This window comes from Larus michahellis, chromosome 3 (genome assembly GCF_964199755.1).
Source record: "Larus michahellis chromosome 3, bLarMic1.1, whole genome shotgun sequence".
NCBI classification, from domain to species: Eukaryota; Metazoa; Chordata; class Aves; order Charadriiformes; family Laridae; genus Larus; species Larus michahellis.
Genome location: NC_133898.1, coordinates 108,699,197 through 108,722,132, shown reverse-complemented (window position 1 = coordinate 108,722,132; position 22,936 = coordinate 108,699,197). Strand labels below are relative to the sequence as shown.

Sequence of the window (22,936 nt, the reverse complement as noted above, 5' to 3'; positions counted from 1 at the left end):
AAGTTGAGACTTGCTTTTCATTGTGTCATAGATATCCAGAAAGCTATTTTGTCTTTCTCCTGGCCTATTTATGCATTTTTTGTTGTCTTTGCAATTTCCCATTGGGAAAAGTGTGGGGTTTTTTTTGTTTTGTTTGTTTTTTTTTTTCCCAATGCCTCTGCCAGACCACTGCCTGCATCTTGCTGTTGGGTCAGTTCCACCAATTGACATGCCAATATAATTAGGTCTTCATCCACTGCCAGTAGTAGAATCTTGGTTCACCGAAGCAGATAACATCAGTGGGGCTAAGCTGTCATCTGCAGATCGTGTTGTCTAACTCTGTTAGTGATAGGTTGACTAAATATTAGTATATATTTCAAACATCTCACATAAATGTGTATCAGTGGAAAACTGGGAAAACAGTCAACACATTGTTCCTAGGAAGACAATTGAAACTTCTCTTATCACGAACTCAAGATACTCTACATGCTCAGTAGACTCTGCTGAAGCTGGTTTTTGCAGTGGGGCTGTGATTTTGCTCTTCAGATACTTGTCTTTGCAGCACTATTAAGTATTAAATACATACTCTGTAAGCATCGTTGCAATTAACTGATGATGATTATTACATTTGGAATTGTTGCCAGGCAGCTCCCCTCTGTGTTAACAGAAGGCAAAATGAGTCTGGCTGCTAACAAGCTCAGTTAATTGCTTGTATGGAGGCTGGAAGTGGAGGTCTATGCTTGTTCCTATTCTAAAGATGTTTGGATAAATGTGAAAAATATCTGAACCCACATTTTGGGAAACCTGGGGTGCTGATTAATAGAAGAAAATATGGTAATTAAAATGTAAGTTTTACATTTAAGGGAAAAGGCTGAACTGTAAATGGCAAAGATGTTTTCTTCTACCTCAAAAATGAAAATAACGCAGACTGTGATCCATCCGGACACATGGGCGTTACTCTGCAACCCTTATACGTCAGATCTCAGTTGGAGTTATATACATAGCAACACATAAATTGCATGTTGATAAATTCATAGGATTACTTAACTGGGCCACATGTAAACATGAGTAGCACTTAACAGCTGAGTCAGCTTAATCTGTAGGTTTGCCCTTTGCACCTTCACTTAAGTGAAAGGGCTAATTAAAAATAGAAAAGAAGGAACATTATACTATTAACTGTCCAGTTAACGTACAAACTAAGGAGGGAGTCAAATTTCATACACACAATAGTCACACCATTAGACAGCAGGAGGGAAACCAGTATTTGATGTCTGCAGGTATAGCGTAATGTTACGTACAGATACTAAAACTAGGAGAAGCCAAGGCTGTTCATGGATCTGTGTAACTGTGTTAATGTAACTAAGACAATGTGTTGTATGATGAGTTAATAGGTCCATATCAGCTCAGCATTACATGAGGGCACCTAACTGAGATAGCATCTCTGTACTAACTTGGGTCTAGTTAACTTTTTTATTTCTCTAGAAATGTGGTAATATATTTCTTTAATGTCCCATAGTAATGTTGTAAACTTTTTTATTTTTGTCTTGCAGTGTCTGGTATTTTGCCTAAAACTTTCATTCCTGAACGCGTTGACTTATCATTCTCAGATCTCGTGAAAAAGGATTGAAAAGGTAACTATAGGTCATGTAGAAGATGCAGTTATCAGGCAATAAATTGTAAAAACTCATCTCTTCATGTCTCGTGACTTTTTAAAATAAGATGTATCTGCTATTAAATATACCTACTGTCTTTTCCTGCAGAGACCTTTTTCTTGGAAAAGTAAAACTAGCTGATGTGAGAATGTCATGACTTGGGGGTATCTGACTCAGCTTTTGAATACCTGAAACTATCAATCAGACATAGCTGGAATTTGTTACACTACTTAATCAATAACTGGCATTTCCTTTTTTTGGTAAATACTATATGCTGGAAACCTGGTATTTATAGATATTTTACCATGTTTAAAGGTTTGATTTCTTAGCCTATAAAATATGTGTTTTTTTAAAATTAATTTCGGTTTAATTTTATACAGTTCACACAAAATTGCCAAACAAACATACAGAATGAAGTGACTTGCTAAACTAAGAATTGAAGTCTTTCATTGAAACATCTTACATTCTTCTTTCTAAAAATATGACATGTTGTATAAGAAATATAGCTCTCATTTTGCAAGAATAAATTGCAAGGATAATGAAATGTAGGAAACCATTTCTACTGCAAGTACAAACTGGATAGTAATACAATTAGAAAAAAATTAACAACACTTTAAAAATTGATGCAAAAGTCTTGATAATATATGTAATTTTTCAACAATTTTCTCATTGCTTTCCATTCTCAAATGGGGATTTTGCAAAACAATTTTTCAAAACATGCGATACTAATAAAAATTCCATTATGTGACAGAAAACATCATTGCTTTCAGAGTAAGTAATAAGCATTTAAAAACCTATTTTCAGCAATATTTTATTAGAGTACATTGATTGCATGTATTTTTCATACAGTAAAAAGATTAATGAAACCAAAAAAATTACATGGAATTTGAAAGTTGACAATGAAGTAGTGACTGAATTTTTTCAATTTTGAACTAGACCTCATTTTACCAGAAACTACTTTTTTCCTGAAATGGCTAGTAATTGATTTTTAACATGAGTATTGTTCATTTTTTTGTCCCCAAAGCACATATCTCCAGGTATTTGATAGGAAACAGAACATGGCCTAAAACTGGTCAGTACCAGTGCCTTTGAAATTAAGTAAGAGGAGGTCATGTTGTAATTAAATGAGTTTATAGGATTTTTATTCAAATCCCTTTGAGCTTTCATTTTATACATGTCATGAGGCTCCTACTTATGGGACTTCTCATGAAAAATGCAGACTTTTGGTGTGGGTTTGAGGATTTCCATCACGGGCAGGTTCTTCTTGTCAGGGCCCATGGCCGGGCAGGGCCAGACTGCGAGGAGCTGGAGACCAGCCCTGCTGTGGTGTTGCTGGGGCAGGGCTGACACGGGGTCCTGGGCCTTGTGTAGGGTTGAGGGAGACCTGGAGGAAGCTGGGCAGGGCCAGCCAGGTCCATTGCTGGCCTCAGGACCCTGACACCCGCTGAACATGGTCCCTGGATGAGCTGCTGTTGCTTCACTTCCCATGGGTAGCCCCCAGGTGGGTCCCAGGCCATGCCTCTGCCTGTGCCCCAGTTTCTGGAGTTTCATTGACATGGTTGGGAATGTCAATATCATGGTTGGGAATTTGCTTAACTCCAACTCAGTGGTAAACGTGCTCTTCCCACCCACACTGCTTCTGGGAGCTCCCTGAACGTTCCTGAGAACCTTCTATCCAAATACTGATCAAACTATGCCATGCTTTGGAGAAAGTCCACAGGAGGGCAACCAGAATGATTGGAAATCTAGAAAATGAGTAAAGATTGGATGAGGCAGCTTTGTTTAGTTTAAACAAGAGAGTGAAAGGAGATGCGAAAAAATCTTCAACAGGCTGCTGCAAAAGTGGGTGAATACAATCTGTTTTTTGTTGTCATGGTGAACTGAACAAGAAACAGTGAGCATAAATTGCAATAGGGGACAAAGTAAGAGGTTTGAAGAGTGGAGAGCTGAAACACCTATAAATGCCCCCAAAGCTATCCAGTTTGCATCCCCAGAAATTTTTACGGCAGTGTTAAATGACATCTGTACAAAAGGGGAAAACGATCCAACAAATTTTCTTCTAGCTCTATCATCTATGATTCTGTGGCTTACTACGTGGCTAATAAAGTACATCCTGAGGTGCCCGTGTATATCATTGATGGTTCTATTTGTCATAAGTCGATGGAATTTTGTACATTTGTACATGTACACACATATGTGTATGTATGTAAAAATATCAAACGCGAGTGTCTGAAATCTATGGCTAAATGGGATTTCATTACATTGAAATTACTGCAGGAATTACTGATTGTAACAAACTGAAGTATGTCGTCAGTAGCGTTGCCATTTTACCAGAGGAGGCACAAGCACTTTGATCAGTCCTATCGCAACATTCAGACAAGATATGTGCTTGAGGAATATGCAGCAAGAAAGTAAGTGCCATGTATTTCACATACGGAGCATAGAGAGGTTTCTGTTTTGGTTACTCAGGTCTTAGGATCAAGATATTTAGCTTCCCACTCTGCCCTCTATAATTATGGTGTATTCAGAATGGTAGTTTTCCACTTCCTTCCATTGAGATGCTCCTGCTCTATAGTCTCCCACAAGCATAGCTAGACTTTCTAGCTACGTTGCAACTCACCTATGCAGACCTTTTAGCTCAGGATCTGTCCTATTTACTATGTCCGAGTTGGAAATTCTTCCTTTTAGGCTCCAATTGAAATTCTGACTTAAGAGAAAATGCCGTGAAGTTTATGGTAAATCATAGGAACAGTTTTTTACCCATTCTTCCATATAACATGAGGATACTTCTTCTCCTGAAGTTGACTATTCCCGGTCATAGTTTTTGTCATTCAATATCCTTTTTGAAAATTAAATAAAGGCTTAACTCCTCTGATGTGAAATCTCAGAGTTTTAGCCACAAGGTACATGTTCTTTGTATCTCAAAGCCTGGAGCTTTGAATCTTGGTTGCTTAAGAATCACTGTCCTTCCTCCTCAGTAATTAAGAAGCCTAGCTGGCCTAGCTGGCTGTCAAGCTTGTCCAGCTTCCCTTATGAAAGAGAAGAGTTTATGCAGAAGGTTATGTGAAGTATAGAAAGGCAGGAATATTTGGAAACAGACAACATTACAGGGATTCTGTATGATTTGTGTATTAGACAGGCTGGTACCCTCGTGATTCACTAAAGTGCTATCATAGCATTTGAATGATTGGAGACCGAGATAAGTATAAATTTAACAGAACCGAATGAAATAAAATGCCTAATGATCCCCAGTGACAGATGATGGGCATTAAGCCCTTAAAGGACAAGTAAAAATCAGCACCCTAGTGCAGTTAGTGAGGAATGCAAAGTAGGTTTCTCACTGAACAGTGCTCAGTCATGGCATTCAGCTCATTTAAAGTAATTTCTTTGACTTTTGTGAGTTCATGTTTTAGCAGAATTGCTGGGTTATAACAATGTCTTTTATATTTGAAGGGCTGCTTCCAGACAGGCTGCTTATTATGAATCATCTGGCTTGGGAAAAACGACATGTAGGCTCTGTGCCAGGAGGGCACGCACCTTGGCTCATGAAGCAATGCAAGAATCCAGGAAAAGGTAAAGCTCTGTTGGTCCCATCTGACTTGTGTAGTGGCTCTGGTCCCATTTAGTATTGCTCTTTTGCCAGGGCTCTTTTCAAAGTTGACAAGACTGGAGGCTTCTCTGTCACTGTTCTCCACTAATCTATTTTGGCTGGAATACTAAATGACTGGGTGTCACTTTCGATCTCATATTTCAATCCAGAGTTGTTCCCCTAATCCCCATTCTGATCCCTGGAAACAACTTTAAAACCAAAATAAATTAGGATCTACCTGGGATCCAAAACTCAGTTTTGAACAGATCTACTTGACTATTCCTGAATTTCTGGTTTGGATCAATTTAAAAATTTTGAGTTCTTTCCTTAACATCAAGAGGGCTTGTCTCAGTAACAGCCATGGTAGGAAGTCCTATAATAACTGTGCTGACAGAAATATTCCTGTTAGTGAATTTGACTGTTTCTGCTCTGCCATGCTCTACAGTTACTGTGCCGAAGACACAGAGAATTTACACTACAAGAACGCCTTCTGCCTTATTTGTAGAAAATGTGTGTGAAAATCATATACATCCATATGGTTCTGGTACTTCGATTCTTTTGAAATATATATCCTAGAAACAGAATGTTGTAGGGAAATCAGCCTCATTTGTATACGCAACTTATTTTTTTAAAAATGATCTTAAATTTTAACAGTATGAAAATATACGTGGCAGAATGAGGCTGGTATTTAAAGTACGTTGCAATGGTACAAATAAATATTTTTAAAACACCAGACAAATAATGTCTTGATTTACTCTTCACTGAATGTCATGCAAGTCTTCTTATTTGCTTCACAGCATGTTGGGGTATGCTTTAAGAGTCTTGCCATATTCTATAATGACATAAATTTCTGATATTCAGCTCCCTTCTTTTGTCCTCTTGGCAAGGCAAAGAGTAGAACAGGCTGCTTATTGAATCAGGATGCATGCAGAAGCTTGAGCTAGCTCCACCTAAAAACAGTTATGAGTTTTTGGGGTTTTTTTTAGGAATTCTGAAAAATTTATGGAGTCAGATTTTCAGGGAACAATCCACAAATTTCTCAAAAGGTTGTCTTTTTCTGGTAGTTTCTATAATACTTCCCACTCACACCCCTGTCCAAGGACAGCTTTCTTGCATGTAGTAGTTCTTCAAATCCTTGTGAACTCCTTGGTCTGTATCTTTCAGGTGAGGTCAGCTGCTACAGCCCATAGAACTAGCAGAGCTTCCCAGGTGCTAGAGCCAAGGGCATGCCATAATCAAGGCCCAACTCTTATAAGGTTGTGCACAGGCACAGAACATGCCTTCACCCCCCTGCCTCCTTGGGTCCATGGAAAAGAAAATTAGGGACCAGAGGGAAGCCAGGCAGGTTCTTGATCTTGATTACTGGAGGAACTGAGATTGTGTCAACATGATCATGCCAGCTTTCAAGATCTGATGCTACAGCACAACATATACGGGGGAAAGAAAATGAAGAAAAATTCACATTAATTTCACATAGGTTAGGCAGACAGACTCTAAGAATAATTCCTAAACTAGATTTTACATCCTGCTGATATGGCTTCAGAGCCCTCAGTTACCTAATGTGTATGAGTGACAATCTTAAAGCTTCATATTGGTTACTTTTATCTGATATTTTCTCTTGTCCTGCAGGACTCATGAACAAAAAACTCATGCGAGTGAAGAGAAAAGGATTCGGTTTGCCAGTGAGTTGTCTGCTTTGGAAAAAGAGATTCACACGGCCAGGCACCGTGCTAGAGAACATCTGGATAGACTTGCTATACAAAGGATGGTACAGTGCTGAACCTTTTTGTTCCTACCCAAGCAGAATTATAAGATATACTGAAATTTAGGCCTGTGTTTCAAATATGGACAGTGATTTAGCACCTTTTAATTTTGTGGGTTTAAGATTAGATCTTCTACCCCAGTTGAGTCTGGTGCTAGATGTTTCTTTTCTTTTCCTCCGTTTAATAGGTAGAAGAAAATATGGCTCTGGAAAGACATGCTGTTGAGGAAAGTATAAGCCGAGCTCCTGAAATTCTAGTGCGCCTGAGATCTCACACTGTCTGGGAGAAGATGTCTGTGAGCCTTTGCTTCACTGTACAAGGATTTCCCAGCCCTGTTGTACAATGGTAAGAGACTGGCCTTTCCTAGCCCTCTAAAAATGTTGTTAAGCTTTTTTCATTTGGAAGTTATGGCATAACTGATAAGTGTCACATACATAATGGCTATGTTAAACCCCCTTTATAATCCCCATAGATGTGCTGGATTGTAGCAGTTGATACTTCAGTGGAAGGAGTGGGAGGACAACTTGCTGAAGGGCCCTGTGTAGTGTGAGAAGCAAACTCGAGTATTTCAGAAGGCAGACTGCGGAAGGCATTCCAGTCGTTCTGGCCATTTTGTTCCCTGATGATGAGTAGCAAATGGGAAAATACACAGAGCTTGCAGGCTGCTTGCTAAGCCTGGGTAAACTTGTACAGCTCTGTTGTTGTCATGGGCTGTATCCGTGTTCATTTTGTGTCAGCCTCTGTTGAGGTGGACATCCTTGGAGATGCCCTCCTCTCCGGACAAGTGCTGTCCTGTGTATGTGAAAGCCCTGGGCTGGCCATGAAGATCTAACCTGAGGCACAATCCTGTTGCTGCTTCCCTTGTTTTGTCCTGAAGTGCTTTACTGCGGTGCAAGACAAAGTTTGCTTCCCATCATCTGTCACAGCTACAGGCCCAGAAAGCTCAAGTTACAGAGCATCTTCTTTCTACTCCACTGCCTGCTTTTCTGGTTTGGGTGCACATCTTCTCTTTCCACTTTCTTACTGCAGCGATGGTCCTCTTTTGCCTTCATGGCCCAATGTTTATCTATCCATATATACTGGAAAATACTCTATACAGGTAGAGATGATATATAGAGAGAGCTCCGATGACAGTAAATGATATCTAGCTGTAAAAATCTACTAAATGAATGCAGTGCATAAGAGCGGATATTAATGAGTTCGTTTTTTCTTGATTGTCAGGTACAAAAACGAGGAATTGATTACCCCTGCAAGTGATCCAACAAAGTACAGAATTGAAAGCAAATATGGAGTACATGTGTTGCATATAAACAGGTAGATTATTCTGAGGAATAAAAGAGTTTTTTATACTCTACACAAAGTATTTTACGATCAAATTACAATTAAAATTAAAAATTCACACAAAGGCTGCAAGATAGTTGTTAAATTCAGCACACTTCTCTGTTGGTACTCACATTTAGGCTAGAGAAAGTTCACTAAGTAGTTGAATATTAGATCATTAAATGAAATGAAAAATTAGATATTTCTGTTATTTAACTCCAGCAATCTCCAAGAAGATATAAAAGAAGAGTTAAGTAGCTGAAAGGATGGTAGTTCCTTTTTTATTGGGAACTATAGAAGATCCCTTCTCAGCATTCAAAGTGGAAAATTGTGTATTTCATGTTCTTGCCATGATGAAACTCTTTAAGGTAAACAAAAATATAGCTGGTCAGGGCAGCATCAGTATTTCTTTTGTTATATGTTAGGTTCTGTTTACTTTTTGATCTCATTTTTTTGTTCTCCAAAAGGCAAGGAAGTGTAAATTTTGGTTTTTAAATTACCAGTATAATTAATCTTATTTTTCAAAATGATGTTAACCTGGTGTTATAGAAAATGCCTGGGTAGAACATCTTCCCAAAACTAATCCCGTGCTGTTCTAAATCATCGAAATATTGCATGTTAGATGTGACTTTGTACAAGCTTTTTAAAAAAATGTAAAAACCCAAAGGAAAACGAGGACATGACTGTGGTCTTTAAAAAGAAAATTAATATCTAGAGCAGAGACCCAAAAACCCCCTTTTAATTTCTCCAGAACATGAGCATCAGCTGTGCTGAAACATCCAGAATACTTGTGGCTAACACTTGGCTGGCCAAACATTTCATCTTCCACCCTGTCTCCATCTGTCAGCAGTGGAAGCAGCTCTGGGCACAGCCTTGTGGCATTAGTACAGAAAATAAGTGCATCATTCCTTCTGCTTTTGGGAAAACTTTGCTTTTGTCATCCTGCAGCAAAGTCCAGCCCAACTGTTCATCTTTTCACTGGTCAGGATGGGAGAAATATATCCCTATACAGAAGCTGACAGCAAGAATCCTTATGGTGTTGCTTCTTAAGGGATGCTTCTCAAGGAGTAGTAGTACTTAAGACTACTTCTAAGATACTCATAGTCTTCTACTCCCAGGCCATGGATAACTTGCTGACTGCTCTCTGTATCCGTGAGATGCCTCAACACAGCTGCTTCTTCCCACCAACGTTACTTTTGGAGATAAGAGCAGGAAGTTAAAAGAAAAAAACGGGTTGTCATCTTGCAAACCTCTCCCTTGCAGCAGGGAAAATGGAAAATGCTCTCCTTTGTCTGGATGTGCGTGAGTGACTGTCAGGTGATGAAGCTTTGGTGACTTCCTGCTGGTCAATTACCGTGACTGTGTTTATTTCCCTTTGTTAGTGTCCATAAGCAGCTGCTTGGTGAGTCCAGATGCAGTACCTAGGTTCCTTTTGTGGCATTTTGGGAGTATACGCCTTTTTGATGAAATGAGAATCAGTGTTGATCCTGCTTTCTGAGCATCTGTAACCATCAGGCTGACGGGTGCTCATGGCTTACATCCCCTTGGAGCTTTTTTTCTCTTTCCTATGCCAGTTGTCAGTCATGTAGACACCATCCACAGTTGGCTTTGGGAGTGTTCAGACCCAGCCATATTTACTCAGACATACCACAGAGTCATTTATTGGCACCCACTCAGGTTCCCACACCCACCCACCACCAACCACTGTTTACTAGTCCCAGACCCACATGTATTCATTCAGACTCCCTCAAGTTCAACCAAGTGGCCATCTTCAGAGACCACTGCTCTGTTTCGCTTTCATTCTGTCTGGCACTGTGGTCTTTTTGCCACCTAAAGATGCCTGTCGTCTCTCCCCCAGGGTTTCCCTTCTCCACTTAAAAGAATATTGGAGGATTGTAGACGCAGAGTTATAATTTATTTACCATAGATTTATACAGTTTATTAAATTAAGATTTGTAACCTAAAATTTACTTCTTTATTACTAATCTATTTTATTTCAAAACTTGACCATCAGCCATATTTTCTGTCCCAAAAGACAGAAAGTCAACATGCAGGAAATGGAAGAACGTTTTGATAGTGCATTACTAATATTAGGCGTTTCTTGTATTGAAAGCAATGGATGTATAGGTAGTGGTTAAAATATAGATATATAATTCATGTTTTTATACAAAAATTAACTCTGAATCTTCCATACATATCTTTGTGCACATGTATTTGAAGTATTATTTTTTTTCTGGGAAGCAGAACCGTTGGGATTTTCTACCTATCCACTTCTGTGCTCTTCTCAGCTGTTCATACCAAACTGCTGAGCTGCATGTCATACGATCCACAGCCACTCGGAACGGCCTTGGAATTTCTTGGCTACCTTTCTAGTGCTTCAGTGGAGCTTGGGGAGTGAACTTTTCCTTCTAATGCAAGTGTGATATTTATTCCTATGAGTATTCCTTGATCCCAGTGGAAAAATTCTTGAGGCACCAAAACCAGAACGTCATCTTGTCATCTTAAAGTAGTAACTGGGCACAATTTCATCCCCCGCTGTTTGCTATCTTCCAGTGCCCATAAGCCTATACAGTAACCAGATCATTTTCATTTCTCAGTCTCAGATTTTTATGATGCTCTGTGTTCAATTTACCACATTTTCTGCCTGCATTCAGTGCTATCATTATCATATAGTGCCGCTTTCTTGCTCCTTTTAGGCTTCTTCAATTGGGAGCTTGAGCTCAAGGTCTCCCTTGAGCAGTAAAGAAAAGGAGTTTTGAGTTTCATTATATCTTTTTGCACATCTCATGATTATAGGAGAAGAGACATTGCCAGCCTGCGCTGAGGTAGTGGTTCATCTCATTTCATCTTTCATCTCGCTTCAGATAGGTGATTCAGAGGAGACTGTCAGGAATCCTCTGAGGGAAAGCTACCGGTGGTTGAAGTGATTGATATATGTCTGAGAATGTGAGGGTTTGTTTAAAATGTGTTTCTTTATCCCACCTAATTTAACTGTGGATAGGCACATAATACAGGGGAAGATTTCTGTATCAGAGGTAGTCCAGATGAGGTTGCCCCGTTGCTTTATAGCATAACTGCAAAATATTTTCTGCCTTAGTGTGTGCATCTTAGTAATTAAAAATCATAACAGTTTGAATTCCTTAGTTGCTGCAACTTGTTTCATAACAGGTTTTGGGTTTTTGCTTTGTTTGTTTACTGTGATGCCTCCTTAAATGAATCACTTAGCTTTATGCAACTGTGAATGGCTATGTTACATTTCTGGGGCACAGAGGGGCCAGCAGCATGCTCCCGATGCCCAGTCCTCAGTGAGCAGGGGGGTGAGCTGATGGGGGATGGATGGTAGAAGGAGCAGGGAAGGAGGTCAGATTTTCCTGAGCTCTGTCAGCGTGATGTGGCCGCACAGTCTCACCCTATACAAGGCTCAAAGTTTGGCAGCATTTTGTCTTTTATTAGGGCCTTCTCCTGTTTCATTAAGTCATTGCTTAAGAAGCGCTTGTAATTGCAGCAGGAAAGATTTGTGGTTGCATCAGCAAAAGCTGTGTGTGAGAGCCAGCAGAGTGCAGTGTGATACCTGCTGCCAGGCGCCAGAGCCAGCCCCTCTCATCAGGCTCCGCAGCACCACCAGCACAGCCTGTGAAAAATACAGCTTAAAAATTGAATGAACCTTCTCTTCTAACTATTCTCATTTAACAAATGACGCTGCGCAGCCAGCACAGCGCTATTTTAGTTTGATTAGGCACGAAAAGCCTTGAGGTGATTTAATCCGCAGAGACGGAGAGGGAGGCCTGCCCGCTCTCCCGCTGTGGGTGGGAGCGGGGCAGAGCGGAGGCACTGCGGCAGAGGCGCTCCCCTGGCAGAGCCTTGGAGCTCTACAGGGCTGATCGGGTGATAAACTGCAGCTCCTGGCATTTCACAGGTACCTGTGAGTGTATATAGGCAGCAGGCATGGTGTACTTCCGCTCTCCTTTCCTGGCTGAAATGCAAAGAGCAACCCACCAAATGAAATGGTCCGTGATCTTTTGACCTGCCAGTCTCTGGCCCCTGTAAGCAGCAGTCATTGGGAGCCTGGGGAAGCGGCCACCGCGTAACAGAGGTGTCCTCTTCGGTAAAAACAAACCCCAACCAAACAAAAAGAATCAGTCAGGTTCAGCCTGACCGGAGAATCGATACATGGGGTGGTAATCCTGGAGAGTATTTCCACATCTTCATGTCATATTGCTATAACACTGAAAATTTTGTCATTTGAATGCAAAGGAGGCAATTTTAACTCTGTGTAATTTACTGCGTTCTGCTTCCTGTTCTTGACATGCACTGAATTGTGTTCCAATTCAGGAAAAAATGTTATTTCACTCTTAACTCCTGTGTTTAAATCTACACGAGGCAGATGGCTGAATATATGCATTTTAAACAGATGTATCTGCCTGGGGAATATTCCCCGCACAAACATTAGCACTTCAGAGCCTCCTGTGGATTCAGGGCAATTTAATTTTCGCAAGAAGTATTAGTACCTTGGGACAGATGCAGCTCTGCACTCACACTTCATGCTATCTAAATGTACTCTATGCATATTTTATCTGACCTTTGTAAAGGTTGGAAAACATGTTCTCCATCATGATGCAAGAATAACTGCTGGAGAGACCACACCTTGCCTCCTGGGTACTTCAAATATCGTTTCTAACTGGTCTTGACTCAATGCATTTTACAGTGCAATTTAGGAAATCTAGGCTTTTTAGCATACAAGGAAGTAGATAGTTTCCAGGATAATCCTCAGTCTGAGTATTACCTGGCACAAAAGGAGAGTCAGGACCTCACGTGACTTGCCATCCTGCCCAACTTTCTTCAAAGTGTGTGTTAAACAAATGTGCTCTGTAGCTCTTACCCCCTAACCCCGTACACTTCCAATACCAGATTTGAAGGCAGTCTACTGAGTACTTGGCTATCTGAGCTGGTTTGATTCATCTCCTGGAGAGTCAGGTGAGAGATCATAGCAAGGAATTGTAAAATGCTTTCAAAACTGACTTCCAGAAAATGGGTGGAGTTTTTAGGGCCTCTTAAATAGCAGAAAGTGAATTGTGATCTGCATGTTCATAGTAACTCCGTACCTCTTTCTCTTTCTCCAAGTACTGTGTTTCTCTTCTTAAAACCAAAGGGTGTTGTAAGAGTGTGGTCAGTCATTTGGTCAGTAACTTCTTTCATTTGGTCTTCCTGATAAAATTAATTCTCACTCCATCACTAACTTCTGTCAAATAGTTACTTTCAGGCATCAAACTTTCTGGGCTAAAGAAACTACCCTTTTGCGAATCTCCTGTCTGTTCTAGAGACTTTGAGGATCATATTCTGTTTTGTCTACCTTGGAGACCCTCACAAACAGGAAAATCTCTGCAAGAGATGTATTTTGGTGTTGCTTATGAGAGGGCAAGGCTAGGGGGATGAGTCAAGCACAGACACGTATTCATTTGGAAAGTTAATTGGGTACCTGCCATTCTGCTTCTTCATTTTAGGGAGACAACTTTGCAGTTCTTACAACCCTAAATTTCTGATGCTTTGAGTGGCCAAGCACAGACTGGGGCCTTGCCTTTTGTTCAGAATACACATTTCTACAATGTCTGGATTATTTTTCACCACCTTGTGGTTGATGATAAATCACGCTTTAGATCCCGAATCCTGTGTAGTTCCTGCAGAAATTAATTCCTATTGAGTGTTTTGTCTGTTGTTCTGATGGAAAATGAAGCCAAAACCGAGAGCAGGTGATGACTATTTTAACATGATAGTTAATCAGAGTTAACTTCAGTTAAGAGATGCTGTTATTTTATCCTTGTTGTCAACACTCTGTAACAACAAGAAAATGTTAAAGAGCGGATAAGTTGGATGTCACCTAAGCAAAGCAGCCTGAAGTAATGCTTTGCTTATGTGAGGGAATGGACTAAAAGAGCAATGGTGGGGTAGCGTTCATCACTCAGGTATGATACGGGTGCTGTAAATTGCCTAAATCCCAGCCCAGGGATGGATCAAAACCCCATCAGCAATTGCAGCGTGACTCCCCCAGCACATGCCCTGTCAGGTGTAGGTGTGCACCATCCTCCTGGTCTGGAATACACCTGCCACTAGTGCCTAGGAATTGCATTTCTGAAATCTGCTTGCCAAAGTAAATTAAACACATCCGCTGCCACAGTGGCCTCCTGGCATGGGATGGACTAATTTTCTTGTCCTTCAGGACAGGGCAACCACTTCCAGACAGTTTTCTGGGAATGGACCCTTGCTATCTCCTGACTTGTGTCTGGGAATCCCTTTGGCAAGCTGGCACACACAAGGCAGGCCATGGGCTGTTCTCACACATCAGCACTAGGGTAATGGAGATCCAGTTTCTGGGGATATTACCTAACACTGTTTAATTTACTGATACATATTACATGTTATTAAATATAATACGTATTATGTACTATTTACTCTCTATATAATCTCCTTGAAGAAGGGATGTATGCAGAGCGACAGGAACAGAGTTCCAGTACAGTCACTTCTGCAATGCTCCTCCTTGTAAGAAATTTATGAGATGCCTCATTTGTTGTTAGCTTGTTTCATTGTTGCAAGACACTGTACTGGGCTGTGAGAAATGTAGAAATTATGCACATTTCAGTATAGAGACATTATAACATGACTTGGGAAAGGTATCTGCAGTTTTACTGCAGTTTTGCCTTGCTTTTGGCATTTTATCATCCAAATGTTAAATAGTGTGAAACTGGGATAGTAAAAAAAAACATTCTTATTTCTAAGAAGTTACTGCAAAGAAATGTCACCAAGTCTGACAGCTTTCAAGCAAGTCCAGAATCAGTTAAGCTTTATATAAATCTGTGAACAGGTATTGGCATTTTTTTAAATCCTTCCTGAAAACCGAAAAAAGAAGTTGAATAATATCGAGCCTAGTATTTAGATTCTTTTAAATTGTTTTTCAGACTTATTTTGCCTGTCCAGACTGTAGTAGGGTGCTCAAGGGCTTCATACCAATTGCAGGCCTTTTGGTTAAGTGGCCTAATTTTAGGATTTACCCCTCTGGCCTTGATAGCTAATTGTATGACAAACTTTCTATTTTAGCTCTTTGTTTTGTGAAATGTGTGGCTGAAGATTATCCTCCAGGAGGAGCTGTTAGTCCTGTACATTTAGAGAGATAAATCTCAGTTTAATAGAGCTTTCATCAAGTTGTGTTTCAGACTTCACAGTGCAGATAGTATCATTTTTTTTGGTGATATGACACTGTCCAGAATCTATGCAAGAGCTGAAAAATAGGTGTCTGATGTGCCTGTCACAGGTGCTACACACCCCCAAATTGGCATCCCGTTACGCAATTTACATCAAACACTTTTACTTCTTCTTTCTTCTCTCACACCTGGGGTATATGACCTCTTACAAGTGCAACCAGAATTTCATCGCTTTCATCTGGCAGTTGCCAAGAAGATACAAATTTGTTCTTCCGAGAGGAAACTAAGCGGACGCATGCAGAACGTTGTATCTCATGGCTGGATATTTCAGAGTGGCGTCCATTAAATGCATTGCTAAATGAGCTACACAGAAGCAGGATTTATTGTGTGTGTTTCAGACAGCACTCTGATTAGCTGATGGCTCAACCTAACAGAAATGGGTGGACTCGATGATCTTAAAGGCCCTTCCAACCTAGGCAATTCTACGATTCTATGAAACTCCAAGAATGAAAAAAAATAATAAGCAAATTTGTCTGACAGACATATTATAGAATACTTGACTAATGGAAGAGTTCAAGAAAAAATATTGAATTGGACCAAATAAAAAGTTTTGTTCATTCAAAACCAAAATATTTTATTTTGTATTAGAATATTTAGTATGTTTCTGAAAACAAAGCGAAAGCAAATTCTGATTTACTTTTTTTTAACTTAAAATATTAATTCCAAAACGTAAAAAGGAAATATTCTACCTTTTTAAAAATTATTTCTTCATCCAGACTAAGTTCTTTTTGCAAAATTGAAGAAATCTTATTCTACCCAAATCTGCTTTTTACCAAAAACTAGTACAAAATATTTTTAACTTTTTTCTAGTCAGTAGTCATTTATATTTATTAGAAACATAGCAAAGAAGTTTATTTCAATTGCAAATTTGAGTAATTGTACCAAAAAAAATTATTTGAACATAGTTTAGTTTCCTTCCTTTACTTCAATTTTACGTCAATAGTTCTCCTGGCTGACCCCATTTTAAATAATAAAAGAACTAGGACATCAAAGCTTGTACCTCTATCTTAACATCTGGCCATGTATCTGCTAATGTAAGTTTCTTTTCAAGGAAGTATGTAGTTTTTGCTTTATTTTTCATTATATTGTCCTTGCATAATAAACATCTTTTCTCACTAAAAAGTATATCAAGCCAAAACATTTAAGTCAATATAAAATTTTGGACAGTTTCCCTGGTTTTGTATCATTTCCTCTGGACTGCCTAAGAGATATGAGAGAGGCAAAAAACCACCAGTATCTGCCTGCTGGGAATAGCCACAGAAGGAGGAATTTCTGCAAGCATCACATGTACTTTTCTTCCATGTCTCTTTCTTAAAATACGTGGCAGAAGGGCAAGACGGATTAAGGAAGGAGGTTACATACAGGAAGGGAATAGTGAGACTGGCCTCCTCCAGCCATCTCCTTTTGATCATTCACTAAAGGTCGTTTCCAGTTTGCTCAGGTTAATGCAGCCTGCACACTAAGCTGTGATAAAACAACAGTAAAAAACAGTACCAGCTTTCTGATTGTCTTTCATCAACGTCTTGCACTGTGTGATACCAGCAAAGAGCTTTCTCCACTTTCCTAAGGGTTGACATAGCTTAGTTTGTAATATCAATCATTAAGAGAATTTGTATTTGTGTAAAGAGTCATCTTTTATCCTCCTTCCATTTTTTCAGAGCTGATTTTGATGATTCTGCTACCTATTCAGCAGTTGCAACAAATGTCCATGGGCAGGCATCAACTAATTGTGCTGTGATTGTGCGAAGTAAGTCCTACTTCATGTTTAAAATAAGAAATAAATATCACGCTCATGTCATTGAATGTTTATTGTGTGTTTATTTATAGGGTTCAGAGAGGGTGAAGAGCCTCACCCAGCTGGGATAATGCCCTTCCACTGTAAGCATTTTTTTCTTTTTGCTTAGATATTTCATGTACTCCTAGCAAAGTAATGTTTTGCAGATGAGCATATTGGATACCACTTGCTGCTTCTGGCTTTGCTTTCTAAGTTTACAATAGGGCTTGTCCAGATACTTTTGTTTTCCCAGTTGCATTTCGAGATCAGCATATAGTGTAATAGAGAGCTCCATCTCCTGTTCAGATCAGACAGTAATCTAATTGTGCCAAGTACAATTTACTTATCCTCAAGAATGTTTTCATTTTCTCATGCACAGTGCCTCTGTCATACGACGTTTGCTTCACCCACATTGATGTCCAGTTTCTGGAGAAGTTTGGAGTCACCTTTGGAACTGAAGGTGAAACACTGACCCTGAAGTGTACTATGTTGATCACCCCAGACCTGAAAAGACTACGACCTCGTGCTGAGTGGTATAGAGATGGTAAGTTAGTACATTGAACTGAAACTACCTGGAAAATGCAGGAGGAATCACTGAGGACACAGATCAAGCTTAGAACAATAGATTCTCAGAATTAAATTTGGAACAAAGCAAACAAATATCTGTAGTTAAAATTTATAGACCTGCACTCTCTTTCAATTAAGTGACTTGGTCAACCTTTTCTTGAGCATACATTTACAGCAACAGGAGGCAATCTCGTATTATCTGATAGCACAATAGTTAGAACATTTACTGACTAGGTGGAGATCCAAACTCACTTCCTGGATTTGGCCATGATTTGTAATTGAATACTGTGACCTCTGAGCTGAAGGGTACTCACAGAGCAGTAAATTAAAGTTTGAATCACTGAGGTGTCAGCATGGGCCTCCATTTCCATCTTGCTCTAGTATTTATTGTAAATTTTATATTAAAATCATTTTAATGTACAGTTCAGAAATACTTGTAGGAGTGAGGTCTGATCCATGTGCTTTTGCTCTGCTGTTTAAGTGCCATGTTGGTAGGGTGCTTTCCTTGCCTCTTTTGTCAGTGAAAAACTGTGCTATGCTAAGTGAAGTGATCTTAACTGAAAGTACTGAAAATAACATCACTGAACATCATATACTCTGGTGGATGGTACGCAAACCCTGCATGAGTAGAGTTTGTTCATCCCACAAAAAAAAAGGTCTTGAAACATAAAACTAACTACTTAAAGTTTAGCAGATGGCAGGCTATTGTAGGCATTTTGCTCACCACTTTTCACCAAGCACAAGCTCTGTGTGGGGTTCTAAAGTCAATATTCTGCCTGAGGATTTAAGGAAAGCCTTGGTTACTTGTGAACGGTGAGACCTTTACCCAAGGAACGACATTTGACAATGGCAGACGCCCAAGATTGATGTTTGGACTAATCCCAGACAAGCTGTCAGAAACTTCCATAGCTGACAAAATGTAATGCATAAGTAAGAAGTGATAGTAATATTAATAAGTCAATCAAGAAAATTCATGATTAGTGAAATCAGAAAAAGGACTCTTTTATGGCTGCTAGTTGTTCCTTTTGTTTCATGTACATCACAGTTTTACATAGATTTGCATCTGATCCTTCAGGCAACGGGGTACTACTTACTATTTCATTCCTATTTGTCTATCACTGTGGATACTTCATTGTGATAGAACTATTAGATGTTACTAAAACAGAAATAGCTTTTTTGTTTGGTGAATAACCTAAAATCTAAGGTTCATTCTTGAAACCAGTTTCTGTTCCCACTGAAGTACATAGGGATTTGTAATCGTTATTAATAATTGCTAACATCAATCTGAGGTGAACCATCAGTTTCAATTCTACCTTTACTTTGTCTCCTACTGGGCCTGGTTTCCTGAGGTGCCAAACCTCTGAAATTTTGGGTTTGGAACTGCAGCCATAAGGAACAGTTAATTTTCAAGGACCGCCCCATATTGTTAGGCTTTTCATCCAACATGAATTGTTCTTTTGCTATGGATAGGTGAACAAAATCTTACAGCCCTTTCAATTTAACCTTTCATGATGCCAAGATAATTCCCTCTTGATATGTAACAATATAGTTGTCTTTGTTTTCCCCCTTATTTGACTTAGGTTTACCTTGTGAAAACCTGAGATGAAAACTTGGTCTCTTTGAAGCCAGTAAGTTTTTGCTAGTGAGTCAGATGATAGACCTCCATCCCTACTTGGGTTAACCTCCACTAACCTACTTACGATACAGGAAATAAGGTGATACAAATAAGCTTATATTTGTCCTTCATTGCACATACAGGGGTCACAGTATTTCCAAGGTGTACAGGTGCATCAACTGGAAGAACTCGTTCCCAAACACTGCAGGAATTCATGCGCTGTGAACCTTTGCCATGTGCTACTGTTCCCCTGTTGGGTCTCTTGAGAGCTGGAGGCAATGCATAAATGTAAACAATGAGAAGATTAATAATTTGTTCAACATCATGTGTTTTAGGCATTTTGGTATTTTGAGAAGTAATACTTAATTGTACTCTTGCATTAAGACAAACTGTATTTTTCCTAAAAAATTTCAGTTTGTGTTAATCAAGTAATAACAACTAAAGCCCTGAGGTGGATACGTATGATTTACTTCTAATAATTATGCACAAGAGAAATACGTGTTTATCCAACATTAATAAGTTTCATGCGAGTGAACCTTATTGAGGATGTCTATTAGACTCCCATGGGCATATAAATAAACTGAATCAGATCCTCTGAAGTGGTTTGGGATTTGACAAACATGAATATGATGTCTGTAATTCATGGTCCACTTAGAACGATTTAAGATACCAAAAGAACTAAATCAAAATAATACTTCAGGAATGTATATCAATCTGGATTTGAGTTCATCTGGTAACAAGAACTTTCTGTTATTGATCTCTAATATAATATAACCATTATAAAGCTATAGGTACCAGCATTCTGCAGCCATTTATGCTGTAATTTAGAATAAAATAATTGAATTCAGAGGGAAAAACCGTGGAGTGCAGAATTTAGCTAAAATTTCAGCAACCAAAATACATGATGAAAAGAAGCTTCAGCATATAGTAGTAATTCCTTACTTTTTATATGAATTTTCAGCAGAGTAATATTTTAGGAAAAATATCTCATATACTCAAAACAGCGTGTGAGCCTTCAGTCACACCGTCTCCAAGGGTTAGTCTCCTGCAGGTTTGCTCCTTGGTAAGTGCTGGGAGAAGTGACAGAGCACAACACGTGAATAGACTGGGAATTTGTGTGCGGTAGTAAGACCCTGTAATTGTCATATTATTGTGATGACAGGTGCATGAATACCTGCTTATTAGAACTTCTGAATATGTTTGTGGCCTCCAAAATTTTCTCTTCTTCTTTGCTTGTCTGTAAAGTCATCCATCCAGACTACATTAAAAAAAAAAAAGAACTGCTTTCTTAAAAGATCTGGCGGGTCTTTGGCCTTGTGTGAAGGAGAGAAGTTTTTCTGCTCTTACTAAACATGGCTGCCTCCACAGTTTCTGGTCTCAAGTACACATAAAAGGTGAAAATGGATTATTCTGGCTTTAATAGACAATACAGTCTTGCCTACAGTCTCTATATATTCAAACTAGGGTGTCTACCGTTTCACTCAAGTTTGGAGTGTAAATAAGTGACATGCTTTTTAGAGGTGCTGGTCACTCAACTTCATTTTTTTTCTTCAGGATTTTCCACAGAACTCTTGCATTAGTTAAATTTTCTAGGTGAAGACATTGTCTGATTTCATTTAAAGTATTTCATATCTCTCTACACAAAGTCTCAGTGCCATTGTGACATGCATGACAGAAAGGAGACATGCAGATTTTCTAGGTGAGGATCTCATGATTAAGGATCTCAGGGCAAAGAATGTGATGGAATTTACATTGTATACTTCTCAGAAAACAACGGTGTGCCTAGGTCATGATGTAATTTACTGCTGTAAGTTTTAGCAGCATGTGTCTTCCAGATGCTTTGTTATCTGAAGGTGTGTAATTTTTTTATACCTTCTTATGTAATTCAGCTGGTGGGTGGGAAAAATGATTCCTTTGCAATTGTTTAAGTGTCTGCTTCAAAGTGTATTTAAGCAATAGAATAATAAACATTTGTAGATATTCAACTCCTTTAAATACAGTTCTGCTGCATTGATTACAATAAATTAATATGCAATAGGTCTTAGGGAGTTAAAAATAAAAAATAATCCAATCAATTATTAAAAAGGGTGTTATGAGAAAGTCCCTCGGCTAGAATAAAATATCCTGCTCATTCTTTTGCTCTGGTTTCACTAGGCAATCAGATTAATTTGCATTAATTGTGGGTCACCACCTCTCACCTGTGAGAAATTCAAATTTAATTTCATTCACTGCTCAACAGGCATGCCTTGAAGATTTAAATTTAGTGTATATTTATAGCAATCTTCAGATTAAACTGAAATCTGGTCTTTAAACGTGGAGGAAGAAATTGAGTAATCAATCTGGCATTTGACCTGAAGAGGTAGCAAAACTTTTAAAAAATTAAACAAAGTTCCACCCTGCATTCATTACAGGGTATGGCAGGTTTTCATGTTCTTGTTTTGAATGTGGATAATATTTTTCTCTGTCAGTGTATTAAAAATTACAGTGATGGAAATTCTCTCATTGGCATTGCATTAGAGTGGTCTGAGACTTCATATTCTCTCAGATTCACTGATGAAATAAGTTTAGAGAGACACATCTTACTCTCTGTAGAGCTTTCGTAGCATCAAAGCACCATCACTGTGAATAAAGCTGGCATAAAGGTTAGTTTTTCCCCCTGATTAGCACAGAGCTGCACTAGGACATAGGCTGTTCTGGCCAGCATAGTAACGTGTCTGATGGGTCTTCTCATCCAGATGTGCTGATAACGGACTCCAAGTGGACGAAGCTGTATTTTGGAGAAGGCCAGGCAGCTCTGTCCTTTACCCACCTGAACAAGGATGATGAAGGCTTATACACCCTGCGCATGGTTACAAAAGGCGGAGTGAGCGAATACAGTGCCTACCTGTTTGTCAGAGGTAAACTTTTCATCTGTTTCTTGGGGAGAAATTAAAAAGAGCAGTAGAAAGATTAGTTTTATTGAACAATTCCATGTGATGACTGAAGTACAAAGGAAATCCAGCCTCATGGTATTTCATAGTCATTTGATTTATATAGTAGTGTGTGCTAGAAAAAACAGTCACCTTACATGAATGGGGATCTTCAAGAGGAGCATGCTTCTGAGGACATTTTCTTTCCTGAAGAACAAAAGAAATCATTCTTGTGAAGAAACAACTTATTTCTTTCTCTCTTTTTGCATTTTTGCATACTACCAGTCCTCACTGGGCATTCTTATATCCTGTGCCTGGCCTTAGGGGGAGGCACAGGAAAAAGCAAAAGAAATATTCCCACTCCTGTATCAGGCACAGTCATCTCAATAATCAGAGAAAAGAAGCAAAGTATGAAATTAGGTCACTGAAGAAATACAGTTTTCACAAGGGATGTAGATAAAAGGAGGTAAATGTATTAAAATAGAATAAAGGTCAGAATTTTCCCTCACATTTGC

General features: G+C 39.1%; 1 protein-coding gene across 4 annotated transcripts in view; it reads left to right on the top strand.

Moving 5' to 3' along the window:
- Nucleotides 1-22,936, top strand: part of MYOM2 (myomesin 2) — an 80,864-nt gene that overhangs the window by 3,717 nt on the left and 54,211 nt on the right. For all 4 annotated transcript variants that reach the window (XM_074581654.1, XM_074581653.1, XM_074581656.1 and 1 more), the window contains exons 2-11: nucleotides 1,530-1,610; nucleotides 3,909-4,042; nucleotides 5,085-5,204; nucleotides 6,850-6,988; nucleotides 7,171-7,328; nucleotides 8,205-8,297; nucleotides 17,215-17,303; nucleotides 17,384-17,434; nucleotides 17,710-17,874; nucleotides 22,248-22,409. In XM_074581654.1, the coding sequence (XP_074437755.1) occupies nucleotides 3,936-4,042; nucleotides 5,085-5,204; nucleotides 6,850-6,988; nucleotides 7,171-7,328; nucleotides 8,205-8,297; nucleotides 17,215-17,303; nucleotides 17,384-17,434; nucleotides 17,710-17,874; nucleotides 22,248-22,409 (1,084 nt within the window). In that variant the 5' untranslated portion in view covers nucleotides 1,530-1,610; nucleotides 3,909-3,935. The remainder of the gene's footprint in view (nucleotides 1-1,529; nucleotides 1,611-3,908; nucleotides 4,043-5,084; nucleotides 5,205-6,849; nucleotides 6,989-7,170; nucleotides 7,329-8,204; nucleotides 8,298-17,214; nucleotides 17,304-17,383; nucleotides 17,435-17,709; nucleotides 17,875-22,247; nucleotides 22,410-22,936) is intronic.